Source organism: Hemiscyllium ocellatum, chromosome 9, assembly GCF_020745735.1.
Source record: "Hemiscyllium ocellatum isolate sHemOce1 chromosome 9, sHemOce1.pat.X.cur, whole genome shotgun sequence".
Classification (NCBI taxonomy): Eukaryota; Metazoa; Chordata; class Chondrichthyes; order Orectolobiformes; family Hemiscylliidae; genus Hemiscyllium; species Hemiscyllium ocellatum.
The window spans coordinates 76,604,291-76,618,149 of record NC_083409.1 but is presented as its reverse complement, the minus strand read 5'-3'; the positions used below and the strand labels follow the sequence as shown (position 1 = coordinate 76,618,149).

Genomic DNA, 13,859 nt, shown 5'->3' with positions numbered 1-13,859 from the left:
CTTCCTGCAAAAATGCTCTCCCACCCACTCGCAACTGAATCCTACTGTGTCTGAGTGTTGACCCATCTAATTTTAAAAAAAAACCCATAAAATAGCTGCCTAGCGTGCCTGCTATTTCTTTATCATCCCTATGTGGTTATAATAGGCTTTGAACTTCCATCCTGACAATTCTCATGCTGCAAGTGTTTTGGAAAAAAAAAACCCTTCCAATTAATTTGATTCCCCTGGCCTTTTCCCGTAAAGTTTTATGGTTTGCTTACTGAAATATTTATCTGTTCTTCTCTTCAAAACACTTACAATTATTTTTCTATCACTGCCTCCATGTCATCACTACCAACTAAATCAAAATATTCTTCTCAACATTTCCTCTGTTACTTTGGTGATAATATTAAAAATTATGCCAATACAATTTCACAGACTGATTGTAGCTTTGTTGCCACTAATTGCTGGTAGTGTAGCAGATTCCTATTTGGTTTTTCGTTTGGATGTACACCAATGAGGATTAATGTGAGCAGTTTTGGGTCCCGTATCGAAGGAAAGATATGCTGGCTTTGGAAGTTTGTCCAAATGAGGTTGACAAGGATGATCCCAGGATGGAAGGACTTGTCATATGAGGAGCGGTTGAGGAATCTTGGTCTATACTCGATGAAGTTTAGAAGAATAAGTTTTGTTGAAATTTATAGAATGCAGAGACATCTGGATAGAATAGACATGGGGAAGATTTTTTCCACTAATAGAGAGATTAGAACTTGAGGAACCCAGACTCAGAATGATAGGATGACCCCTTAGAATTGAGATTAGTAGGAATTTCTTCAACCATCGGTGGTGAATCTGTGGCACTCATTGTCACAGAAGGCTATGAAGTCCAAGTCATTGAGTGTATTTAAGACAAAGGTTATCAAGGGGATCAAGGATTACGGGATGAAGGCTGGAGAATGGGGTTTAGAAACATGTAAGCTATGATCAAATGCTGGAGCAGTTTCGATGGAACAAAAGTCCTAACTCTGCTCTGATGTCTCATAATCATTTAGCTTTGAGGAAGCTTCTGACCCATCCCTTTCCGGACCACTGCTGAAACTCTCATCCATGCTTTTGTTATCTCCAGATTTGACTATTCTAATGCACTCCTTATCAACCTCCCATTTTCTAACCTCTATAAACTCAAGTTCACACAAAGTTCTGTTGTCCATGTCCTTACTCACAGCAAGTTCAATTTGACTATGCTTTTTCAACAGTGTAGGATCCTGATTAAGCTACACTCCAGTTTCAAAAGTTCCCATTCTTGTTTTCAAATCATGGTCTTGCTTTTCCTATCTGTGCATTCTCTTCCAACTTCTCAACAACCACAGTCTGTGCTGCTCAAAATCTGGCCTCTTTGGTACCCCAATTTTAATTATCCCATCATTATTCACTACATTTAGCTGCCTCAGTGTAAAGTTGTGGAAATTCTCTCCCTACGACATTCTGACATTTTAAACTCCCTTCACCCTTTTAAGATGCTCCTTAAAATTTGCAAGTCTTTACCAGGTTTCTGAGAGCCAGCTCCCCTAGTATCTCCTCATATTGCTGCTCTGAAGCAATCAGGATTTCAATTACTTCAAAAGTGTTGTTATAAATACATGTAGCTTTTGAATGGACGTTGCTTTTCCAAAGTTACCTGATGAAAGCAACTCATTTCTATCCTACCTGCTTAGATCTTCCCTTTTGAGTCAAAGAGTCAAATTTACCATGACAATGCTAACTATAACTTTAATAGTCATGTTCTATCCTGTATAACTGTAGTTTTGTTTTCTACTTTATTGAAATGTGCAACAAGATAATTGTAACTATATAGGATAAATCATAGATTATTGTAAGGTTTTATTTTACTTATCACCATCCATTTTCAACCAGTATTTTATGAGAATGTTAATATCCTATCTCATATAGTACAAAGATCCAAGCATTTTAGTATCAAAGAAGCATCTGGCACCAAAAACAACTTAGAATGACATCAGTTTTGTTCTTTTGGAAGTTGTCTCTGTTGTTATGAACCCTGAATTGACTGATAAAATAAAAAAAAATGACCATCTTGTTAATAGTTGAAAAGTTTCGTGTTTTAAGATACTTGCTGTCATAGATTAAGAAAGTGGTTGACTAAATGCTATTTTTAGGCAACTTTTACTTTAAAATAGACAATAGAATTTTTAACACAGTAGGAAAATATACATCAGCTATGCACTAGACTGTCCTTTTAAGTACATATTCAATTCTCCGAGCATCAGTTAAAAGTGCTTTCTTGGACACACCTCCTCCTGGGTAAAGTTAGGCAAATCTTCCACCCGGTTTTATTTTCAGTCCAAGTCGCAAGCTTCTGTTTGCATTCTTGCACAATGAATCATAGGGAATTTGGTACTTGCTGCTCTCTCTCCCTCTCTCTCAAGCCCCACCCAGTATCTTATTCTGGTAGACTGTCTGTGATGTTGTCATGTTTTAAAAAAGCCTTTGAATTTATATTTCTGATATTTGTACAACATGAAGAATTGACAAGAAAATTATTTGTTTTGTGTAAATGTGTTTATCTTGAAGCAACTGTTGGTATAAGCCATTTTTCTCAAGTGCTTTCATTTAAAAACAAAATCTGTTTTTGCAACATGTCTTATTTAATCAGCTAGTATATATTTATTTATGAGTAGAGTGTATATCATTACTCTGTGAAGCAATTAACGGTTCCTTAACGTTAAAAAAAATTGTGTAACAATTTCATAGCACCAGTAATGCTCACTTATTGTCAATGCCAGATTCAAACAAACATTAAAATTAAATGTAGGTATGAATAGCTATATATATGTATGTCATGAAAATAAAATCACAAATTTTAATCAACCTATTGGGATATTATGACGTCCCTCTGTGGCAGTGGGACTTGAGGTAAGAACACTAACAGTGCGGTGCCACATGAGTATCCCAAAGTGAAGAGGTATTATAAGAGATACCATGTTCAGCGGCAGTAGCTTAGACAAAAATTATTTTTAGTCAGAAACTTGTTCTTTAGAAGCCTTTTTTACTGTTGTATAAAATGTCATGGATTTTGACAATGATGAATGTGATTTGTTTTAGGTGGTTTGAGCTATGCTCTTGGTTGAAATCTACTATTCCTTATTGGATTACTGCCTGTTAGATGTGATGTATAGTAAATAAGTACCCAAAATTTAGGCATTTACACTTTTACTTCATGTTGTTTTCTACAAATATGAAGATTCCTGCTTTATTTTGTGATTTATTATCTCAATCATTATGGCTGTTTAACTCTATTCTGTTACTGGCTCACTATATTCACAGTAAGCACTGACTGCAGTTCTGGAGTAATTGTGTTTTCTCATTCCCTCCCTCCCTTCTTTATTCAGTAGCATTTCTGCCTGAAATAAATAATGCTGTGCTTCTGTTTCTAGAAATAGGCTTAGCCTAGTTCAAGATTAAACTTAGCTGATGGCCAATGTTTCACACATACGCTAGTTTAAAGAGGCAGACTGGTACTGAAGCTGCACAAGATTTTGGATTGCTATGTGTCCACACAATTTAGAAGGACCATTGCTGGTGACATTACACACCCCTGCTGAAAGAAGCAGCCTATGTAAAAATATGATACTTTTGGGATATGTTCAGGATATAATTATAAAATATGCATTACATTTATACATTTTTAAAAAGTTTTAATTTTGCTAGAACCACACTGAACCATACTGTTATTTTTGATATAGTTTAGTTGACAGAAGAGTGATTACATGCTTAAATTGTTTATTATGGAGTCTCTAGTTTTTCAATTGTTGAGACTGTCATCGTATGTTAGACTTGGCTATACTTAGGTCGCCCTCTGTAATTTTGTAAATTATCTTGAAAATGTACAAGAAATATTGGCACACATTGATGCATAGTTTAAGCTGCAGCATGACATGACACAGGTTTGACATTGCGACTTCCAACACAGTGTGACTTCTAAGCTTAGTAGTGACGTCATTATGTGGGTTGCCTGCATCTTCGCAGCAAGGGAAAGGAAACTGGCACATACTATTTTCACTTTTTAAATAGCAGTATTGACAGAAACTTAAGGATCAGTAACTAGTTTGTACTCCCAGGATGAATGTCCCAGATGACAGATGGGAAAAAGACTGTTACCTTTTTTTAGAAAAAACAAAGAGCTAAGAGAATTTTGATTATGATATTATCATGATTTAATCAAGATATTGTCACTTGTATAAAATTAGCAATGGGGAGGTGTCTCTGTTTTGTTTGACTCTTTAGTGGTTGAAAATAATAATTGCAAATTGGAAACGAGACATTGTTACACTAATATGGAAGAGTCAGCTGAAACAAACTATCCATGGCATTGCCCCAACAAGCAGCATTAAGCCCATATCCAGAACAATATTCAGGCAGCATTTTATTTCTTCATTCATTCAACATTGACTTTTCGATGTTGGGCAAAGAACAGGCAGGGGCTGTTCACACATGCCCATTGACACCAGAAACCAAGAGTGTCAGTTAATTGCTTTGTCTGAGTAACTAGTGAAATAATAGTTGGAAATGACTTTGCTGTCATTCTCCTCTTGCCTTCCCTGAATTTAGCTTTAATTGTACTATAACACTGGAATTTTTAGCTGATAACCTACACCTTTTACCATCTTTTAATATTATTAATATTTAGTATAAACTAATGTAAGTGTTTAGTTAACTGACCTTTAATGTAGTTCTTGGCCTTGGCACATTACAAGGAAACTGTTTAGTTTAAGCAAATCGTATCATCCTATTAGGGTGCATGGAGAGATGAATAAAATGGCTGTAGAACAATGACAAGAAATTGGAAATCTGCTGTAATAATTTCAGTATTCTGTTTTCATAATGTGTGTTGCAGTAAACCCTTTACAACCAGTAAGTAGAATGGTCAATACCTGAGGGTTATACTCTCAATTTTATTATTTTATATTCAGATTAATGCTTTATATCCAAAGAACAGCAGGAAAAACATAATATATGGCAAGCTGACCTTGGTTCTTTCTCATAAACTACAGAATCACTGCAATTTTTGTTAAAGAGAAATCCCTGAACGCTGTGGGATCTTGATTAACTAAAACAGCCAGATATCAAATGCTGGAATTTCAAATGTCTTCCAGATGGTATTTAACAAACGGCCAAGCATAATTATGTGCGCTTCACACATTTAATCTCTGCACTAGTTAAGTTTAACACATTTACCACTGTTATTTAAACAGTCCAAAAAGGAAACAAATTTGCTTCAAGTCAGACTTGAAATTTGGAAAGTCTGTTTTTTATTTTATTCACTCGTGTGTTGTGGGGGTCCTTAGCTGACAAGCATTTCATTGCGTATCCCTAGTTGCCCTAGAGAAGGCATTGGTGAGCTGCCTTCTTGAAAAGCTACAGGCCCTTTCCTGTTGTAGACCCACAAGACTGTTAAAAAGGGAATTGCAGGATTTTGACCTAATGATACTGAAAGGATGGCTATATATGTCCAAGTCTGGATGGTGAGTGGCTTGAAGGGAATTTGCAAGTGGTGTTCTGCCTAGGCAACACGCAAAGCATTGTGCTTTAAAAAACTTAAAACTGGAATATGATAGCATCAATATTTGCATGAGGCAATTCAGGAAACCTACAAGCCAGAATGTGCAACTTGATTTGGCATACTTTGTGCACCAGGTCACCATTAATCCATTACTCTTATATGCTTCATTCTGTAAAAGGACGTCTTCAAGTTAAAGACGTTTACTTTTCAAGATCATTCCAAGATCAACATCTGTGAGATGGTGGCAAGAGTAACGTGAAGGGAAGAAGTCCAGTTTCACCTTTTATTTGACCATAGTGTTAAATGATGGCTGGTGATGTGAGCATCAATGAGTTAACAGCTGCCACTTAGTTTCCAGAATTTACTTCTGCCATATACCTAGCAAGATAACATAGTGTGTATCAGATGTTAAAATGAGCATTAGAAAAATGAATAGGAAAATGAAAAGGAAACTTGCCTTCTGGATAAACTGAGCACAAATGATTGATAGATTTAGGAAGAGGCACAAAAGAAATGGTTTGAGTGAATAATTTGCTTTATTCTGTTTCAGTTGCCGTACAAGTAACAGGAAGAGCCTGATTGTGACTTCAAGTACTTCCCCAACACTACCACGGCCACATTCTCCGCTGCCAGGGCATACAGGTAAGGAACAAACCATCACTAAGTTTTCCGGTGCATATGTATAAAAAGACAACCGCTTCCAGTTTTTACAGAGCATCTCTAAACATCAGTCCACTTTACCATTCAATACAGTTTATAGCACGTTCTGTCTCTGTGATTGACAGCAGCAGGCTATACCTCCCAAGCCCATCACCAAGAAAGGTAAAGGTAATGGACACATAAGAACACTGTCAGTGCCAAACGTATCACCCAGAATTTGACATGTATCGCCATAATTTCATTGCTGCTGCATCATTGCTTCACTTGAGTTTCTTTATTCTTCCATGAAATGTTGATATTGCTGGCAGGGACAACACTGGTTGTCCATCCCTACGTGCTGTTAAGCTGAGTAGTTTGCGAGGCCATTTTAGAGGACAGGGCGAAAATGAGTACTGCAGATGCTGGAGATTAGAGTCAAGAGTGTGGTGCTGAAAAAGCACAGCAGGTGAGGCAGCATCCGAGGAGCAGGAAAATTGACATTTCAGGCAAAAGCTCTTGATCAAGAATGAGGCTGAGAGCCTTGGGGGTGAAGAGATAAATGGGAGAGGGGTGAGGCTGGGCAGAAGGTAGCTGAGAGTGCGATAGGTGGATGGATGTGGGGGTAATGGTGATTGAATGGAGAGGAGGGTGGAGCAGATAGATGGGAAGGAAGATGGACAGGTCGTGAGGGTGGCGCTGAGCTGGAAGGTTAGAACTGGGATAAGATTTCCTCCGGTTCCTCATTTCCCCTCCCTTCGCCTTATCCCAGATCCAACCTTCCAGCTCAGCACTGCCCTCATGATCTGTCCTACCTATCCATCTTCCTGCCCACCTATCTGCTCCACCCTCCATTCTGACCTATCACCTTGACCACCACCTCCATCCACCTATCACACCCTCAGCCACCTTCCCCCTAGCCCTAACACCCACCCCCCACTCTCTCATTTATCTCTCCACGCCTGAGACTCCCAGCCTCATTTCTGATGAAGGGTTTTTGCCCGGAACATCGATTTTCCTGCTCCTTGCTGCATGACCTGCTGTCCTTTTCCAGCACCACACTCTCGCCTCATTTCAGAGGACAGTTAAGAATCAACCACATTGCTGTGCTGCGGCGTCTAAATCTCTAGATTGCTACTCCAATGAAATTAACACTATGCCATTGTTTTCCTGTACAGACTACAGAAGTTAAGGTTAAAAAAGTAATTCTGTCCCAAGGAAACTAATGTTCTTATCCTGAAAGCCCAACTGGTGAAGGATTGTACTGAAACCAATCTTTATTCAGTTTTACCTGTGTTTCGCATGAAATATTATGAGCATATTCCTCTTGATTCAGTTTCAATAAGATTTTTTTTTAAAAATCAGCCTATTTGGGAATGTTACAACACACCTCATTGAAGGTGGTGTTTGAGCCAGTTCCTTCTGGCTCAGAGCTAAGGACACTGCCGCGGGGCCTCAAAAGCCCCGAAAGTTTCTCTTTTCTCGGTGCTCAAATGAGAATCAACTTAATGCTTGCTAGCTGTATATAATTGAACAGTCAATGTATGATTAACAGAGATGGGCAGCAAATGCCAGTGATGCCCACGGGCACAGAGTAAATAAATAGATTCAGTGTAATTTTTCATTTTCACTAGGCAGACCACATCATGGTGATCATGAAACTATCATTGCTTGTTATGAATATCCATTTGATTCACTAATGTGCCTTCAGAAAGGAAATCTGCTATCTTCAGATCTAGGACATTGTCCAAAAGCTGCAAGCAATGCTTTAAATTCATGAGGGATTTTATGATTTTGCTGATGATACAGCAAAATGGTTCGGACACATTCAAACAATCTATTACCATTGTCATTAAATACCTAAATTTGCTATGAATCTCCCCCAAAACCTGTAGTTAAAATACATCCTCAAGTTTGTTTTGACCTTTCCTGTTCTTATGGCAGTAACCGACTGGAACCTCCTGTACTTTCAGTCACCTGAGTCCCATATCACTTTGTGTCTTTCCCTTAGACCCTCTGTTTCTTTCCTTATGAGGTCTTTCTTAAAGCTGACCTCTCTGACCACAGTTTTGGCAATTCTCTATGGCTTGGCATCCATTTCTATTTCATTATACCTTTGTGGGGTAACTCAGCTGGGTTCTTTGTGCTACTCACAGCAGAGAATAGCTGATATTGTCACATGCTTTCAAATGAGTGCAGTAAAAAGCATCTCAGCACCATCTTAGGTACAGGGTACCCAGGTATAACACTTTGTGTTGTTACAGAATTCAAGTATTAAAATAAAAGGCCAGCATGGATTTGAATATAGCGTTTTAATAGTCTAGAATGAGAATAAAAAGCATATTTAAAGTAATGAAGTAAAAGTCCTTTCTTCACAGAGTCCATACCCGCTGGGCTTCGGAACACAAGACCTTACTGCCTCCAAGCATTGGCCTCCGTCCAGGACTTGCCTCCGGGACTCCAGAGTGGCACGGTAGCTCAGTGGTTAGCACTGCTCCCTCACAGCATTCAGGGACCCGGCTTCAATTTCAGCCTTGGGTGACTGCTTGTGTGGAGATTGTACGTTTTCTCTTTATCTGGTGGATTTCCTCCCACAGCCCAAAGATGTGCAGGTTAGGTAGATTGGCCATGCTAAATTGCACCATAGTATCCAGGGATATGCATGCTAGATGGGATAGCCATTGTAAATGATGGTTAACAGGAATAGGATGGAGGGATGGGAGTGGGCGGGATGCTCTTCAGAGGGTTAGTGTGGACTTGATTGGCCAAATGGTCTCTTTCCACACTGTAGGGATGCTATAATTACAGACATTGACACTCAATGGGGATTAAAATCAACTTTCTTCCTGTCTTCTCAATGTAAACGGAAGCACCATCTGTATTACTATAGCAAGTCATGATTGAATAATCGAAACCAAATCATTCAAAGGCTAATTGCTTTTGCTAATTGGACTTCATTTGGAATAGTTCCCAGACCTGATTTAATTGCATAATAATTGGAATAAACAATAACTTATTGAATTACTGGCCATTGGAGAAAGAAGTCACATGACAAACAGAGTTCTCTATGCGTATTTAAGCATGTATTTTTAAGGGTGAACAGAACTTACAATTGAAACAATGACCCTAAGACATAGGAGCCGAAGTCAGCTATTTGGCCCATTGAGAAACTAAAGTGGAAGCTCTTCCTAATCTCTCTTCCTCCAACACAAACTTAGATCCTGTGTTTCCATTCTACAGTAGACAGAATATTTTTCATAGGAATGCTTCATTTCCAAGTTAATAAGTTGCAGATGACACTAAAATTAGAGGTGTAGTGGACAGCGAAGAGGGTTACCTCAGATTACAATGGAATCTTGATCAGATGGGCCAATGGGCTGAGAAGTGGCAGATGGAGTTTAATTCAGATAAATGTGAGGTGTAGCATTTTGGGAAAGCAAATCGTAGCAGGACTTATACACTTAATGGTCAGGTCCTAGGGAGTGTTGCTGAACAAAGAAACCTTGGAGTGCAGATTCATAGCTCCTTGAAAGTAGTGGCGCAGATTGATAGGATAGTGAAGAAGGCTTTGGCATGCTTTCCTTCATTGGTCAGTGTATTGAGTACAGGAGTTGCGGCTGTACAGGACATTGGTTAGGCCACTGTTAGAGTATTGTGTGCAATTCAGGTTTCCTTCTAGTCGGAAGGATGTTGTGAAACTTGAAAGGGTTCAAAAAAGATTTACAAGGATGTTGCCAGGTTGGAGGATTTCAGCTGTAGACAAAAGTTGAATAGTCTGGGGCTGTGTTTCCTGGAGCATTGGAGGCTGAGGGGTGGCCTTATGGAGGTTTATAAAATCATGCGGGGCATGGATAGGGTAAATAGACAAGGTCTTTTCCCTGGTGTAGGGGGAGTTCAGAACTAGAGGGCAAAAGTTTAGGTGAGAGGGGAAAGATATAAAAGAGACTTGAGGGGCAACGTTTTCATGCAGAGGGTTGTGTGTGCATGTGTGGAATGGGCTGCCAGAGGAAGTGGTGGAGGCCAGTACAATTACAACATTTAAACGGCATTCAACAACTGGATGGGTATATGAATAGGAAGAGTTTGGAGGGATATGGGCCAAGTGCTTGGCAGGTGGGACTAGATTGGGTTAGGATATCTGGTTGACATGGAAGGGTTGGACCAAAGGGTCTGTTTCCGTGCTATACAGCTCTATGACTCTATTTGGAGTAGGTAGTCCATAATGTCTTGCAGGAAGGAAATCCAGGCTATTAATCCAACAACATTGAAGGAATGGCTATATTTGTCCAAGTCAGGGTAGTAACTGGCTTGAAAGGGAACTTGCAGATTGTGGTGTCCCATATATCTGCTTCATTTGTTCTTCTAGATGGTCATAGTCTTGGATTTGGAAAGTGCTGAATGAAGAGCCTTGGTGAATTTCTTCAGTGCATTTTGTCGATGACGATAAGCTTTGGACATTTGCTCTTAATGAAATTTGTTTCTATGACCCTTAACATCTAACCCATTGAAATAAGGCCAAACAGTAATTGTCAGCAGTCTTTTCTACAGTTGAACTATTGTTTTGTGTACACAAAACTAACTTTCAGTTCAGCCTCTAAACTATGCTGAGTTATTGACCTATGGTGTCATTACCTTATAAACACTCGTTACCCTGAACAACAATGACCATAAGTGAATAAAAAAAATTACGATTGTGCTGTGTACTGTTCAACCATGTCAAACTGACTTGACTTTTTAAAGGCAGAGAAGATTTTTCTGTACAGAAGACTTTTGATTTTTATGTAGATAGCTCTTAGGATTTGGAATGTATTATCTGATATTGTGAGAGAAGCAGTTCACATCTTTCAAAGGAGAGTTGAATCATTCTCTGAAACATTTGAAGGACCACAGTGAAAAGGTGAAGGTGTGGCACAAAGTGAATTACTCTTGCAGAGACCAGACACAGATCGACTGAGAGGCCCCCATCTGCGCTGCAACCGTTCTGCCATCTATGAGTTTTGCATTTATCAAGTTTTATTGGGGACAGGATTTAATGCAGTTGTAACACTCCCACAATCAAATAGCCTGGTAAGGCATTCTGACAGTAAGAAGGCTCGTGGACAGGGTCTACAGCAGAGCTCACTAGTTAGTGAACTTGAGTTTGAATCTTGGGTTTTTTAATCATCCTTATGATCTAAAGCATCTGAACACAATAAAGGCAAATTGTAATGTCAAAACAGTTCGCTTTTCGATAACTCCACAGAGATTAGAAATTGTAGTCTAGCTTTTAGGGGGTGTATGAGAAAGATATTCTGGGTTTTAGCAGTGCTTTTTGAGAAGGCTAAGCCATTTGATGAAATTGAGGCATCTTGAAATTCTAAGAGCAATAAATATATAATCCTTGTATTAGGGTATAATTCTTAAAATTCAAGTTTAAAATAACTTTGTTATCAAAGATTTGCAGCAAAAATGGTTAAGCAACATTTTGAGGATTATCTGTGGGAAATAAAGTGATAATCCTAATTAGGTTTTAATATTGTGGAATTTATTTCAGATTGCTTTTATTAATTTTTTTTGTTAATCATTTTTCCTTGGCTAAAGTTTGATCAATTTGTTGCTGGAAAATGTGGAGTACATATTACATAGACCAACCAATATGATCAATTCTAGGGAACTAATTAACTGCCAGTTTAGTTTGGTCTTACCTAGTTGTATTTTGTTTTGCTTGTATGTCAGGAGATTATACTAAATTATCATATGTAGAACTAACTACAGGTACTTTGCTTGTAAAAATTAAAAACAAAAAAATTGCTTGTTTTTGTCCTCTCTATTAAGCAGGCAGGCAAGTAGAATTTGGTTGGACAAAGCAATAAATTTTTGAGAAGACTGGATGGTAAGAAGTTTCATACAAAAGAGGCCACAATTTTAAGCCCGGGCATCTGCAAGTTTCAGAATCCACGAGGTTGTCGGATAAATTAACTACCTATTTAAAACCACAGTCTGAGAAGATAGATATTCAGAGGTTAGATCTAAATTATATTCTGAATAAACATAGCTTATGAATACCTGTCAAAATTCATTTGCTGTGTTTCATGATAAATATATTTTGGCATCTTCCTTTTGAATATTTAATTTGTTTTAATGTAACCATGAAATTAGCTTGCTATCTGCAAGATGGCACATGAGTCATTTGCATTTCCTATTGGGCAAACGGTACATTGCTTAACTTATCACGTAGCTGACTTTGACCTGTCAACTGAAAAGACACTGCCGTTAATTAAATGTGTATGTTGCCATGTCTAAGTGTTCAACAAATATTTATAATACTACAGATGTAAATATGTCAACACATCTGTGCTTTGTTATCTTGCATTTTGCATGCAGTCACATTTATTTGCATCCTCTGCCGATTTTATATGTCTGGGGATGGATAGATGCCTGCATAGCAATCAATATGGAGCAGGTAAAATTGTTCCTTGCTTGATGTTGTTGCAATTAATAATTTTTATTCTCTTCTTTCATCCCCTCACCCCAACACTTGGGAGATGTGGAAAGACATCATACCTACGAAGTAGTTTGGGCTTTCCCTTCTGAGACTTGTTATTTTTGAGGATTTTGAGTTGAATGTTCAAAATTGTTCCTTGATTCCGTTGTCTGATTAGCATGTTCTACAATAGCAGGCATTTTAACAGTTATTATAACAAAATAACATATTCATAAAGTATCCATTGCATAATGAACTGTACCTATTTTTCCAATCAGCCTGAGCAGAGATGTTATTACACACCTCTGGAGCAGGTGGAACTTGAACCTGGGTCTCTCAGTCCATGAGCAGGGACGCTGCCTCAGCACCAGAAGAGGGCCCCATAATGGAATGTACACTTTTTCTCATCAACCTATTAAGAGATGTTGTTAGACCCCTCGGGAGCAGGTGGGACTTGAACCCAGGCCTCCCATTCCAGAGGTATGTACGCTACCAGCACACCACAAAGCTTCCATAATGAAATGTATGCTGGTGGTCATTATTAGCAGCATCTGGACTGTGACCACGTTGTTAAATGGTAGCCCTCTTAGATGAAACTAATTGTATTCCAAGTGTCATCCCTCATGAGTGTTAATAAATAGCTTGGAGTTTCACCTGATTTGTAATTTTAGAAAATGCAGCATTTGAGGAACTTGTATTGTCTAGGTTGAAGAAATGAAAACATTTACACAAAATGACTCGCATGGTTGACACCCTTCTTGGCCGAAAACGAGATGTTCACTTTGAATTAAATTAGAAATGGAGGAAGCTCCATTGATAAATGACATTTGAATTTCAATCAGGTATGATGCTTTATCCTTCAAAAATATTCAATTTGCAGCAAAAATGACATTGATACACTATGAAATGGAGCATCGAGATTTTGGTTGTTAGTGGGCATGGATACCTTGGTATATGAAGAATCCAACAGAAATTTATATAAACATTACATTCCTCAGGCACAGGATTGTCTGGGCTTGTATTAAGCTATTAGTCTGCAGCACAAGAATATACTCCCAGTAATGTGTCATGCTTCAGGAAATCTGAGGGAGGATGAGATATGAGATCTTTATACCTTCAGGCCACTTGCTATGATGTAGTGATGATGTCATGAATTTGTTTCTTAAAGGCATACTGATTATTGACAGTAAGAAATAACAACAA

At 38.4% G+C, this 13,859-nt stretch overlaps 1 protein-coding gene across 3 annotated transcripts in view; it reads left to right on the top strand.

Moving 5' to 3' along the window:
• Nucleotides 1-13,859, top strand: part of mast2 (microtubule associated serine/threonine kinase 2) — a 416,215-nt gene that overhangs the window by 273,522 nt on the left and 128,834 nt on the right. For all 3 annotated transcript variants that reach the window (XM_060830482.1, XM_060830481.1, XM_060830483.1), the window contains one exon: nucleotides 6,108-6,199. In XM_060830482.1, the coding sequence (XP_060686465.1) occupies nucleotides 6,108-6,199 (92 nt within the window). The remainder of the gene's footprint in view (nucleotides 1-6,107; nucleotides 6,200-13,859) is intronic.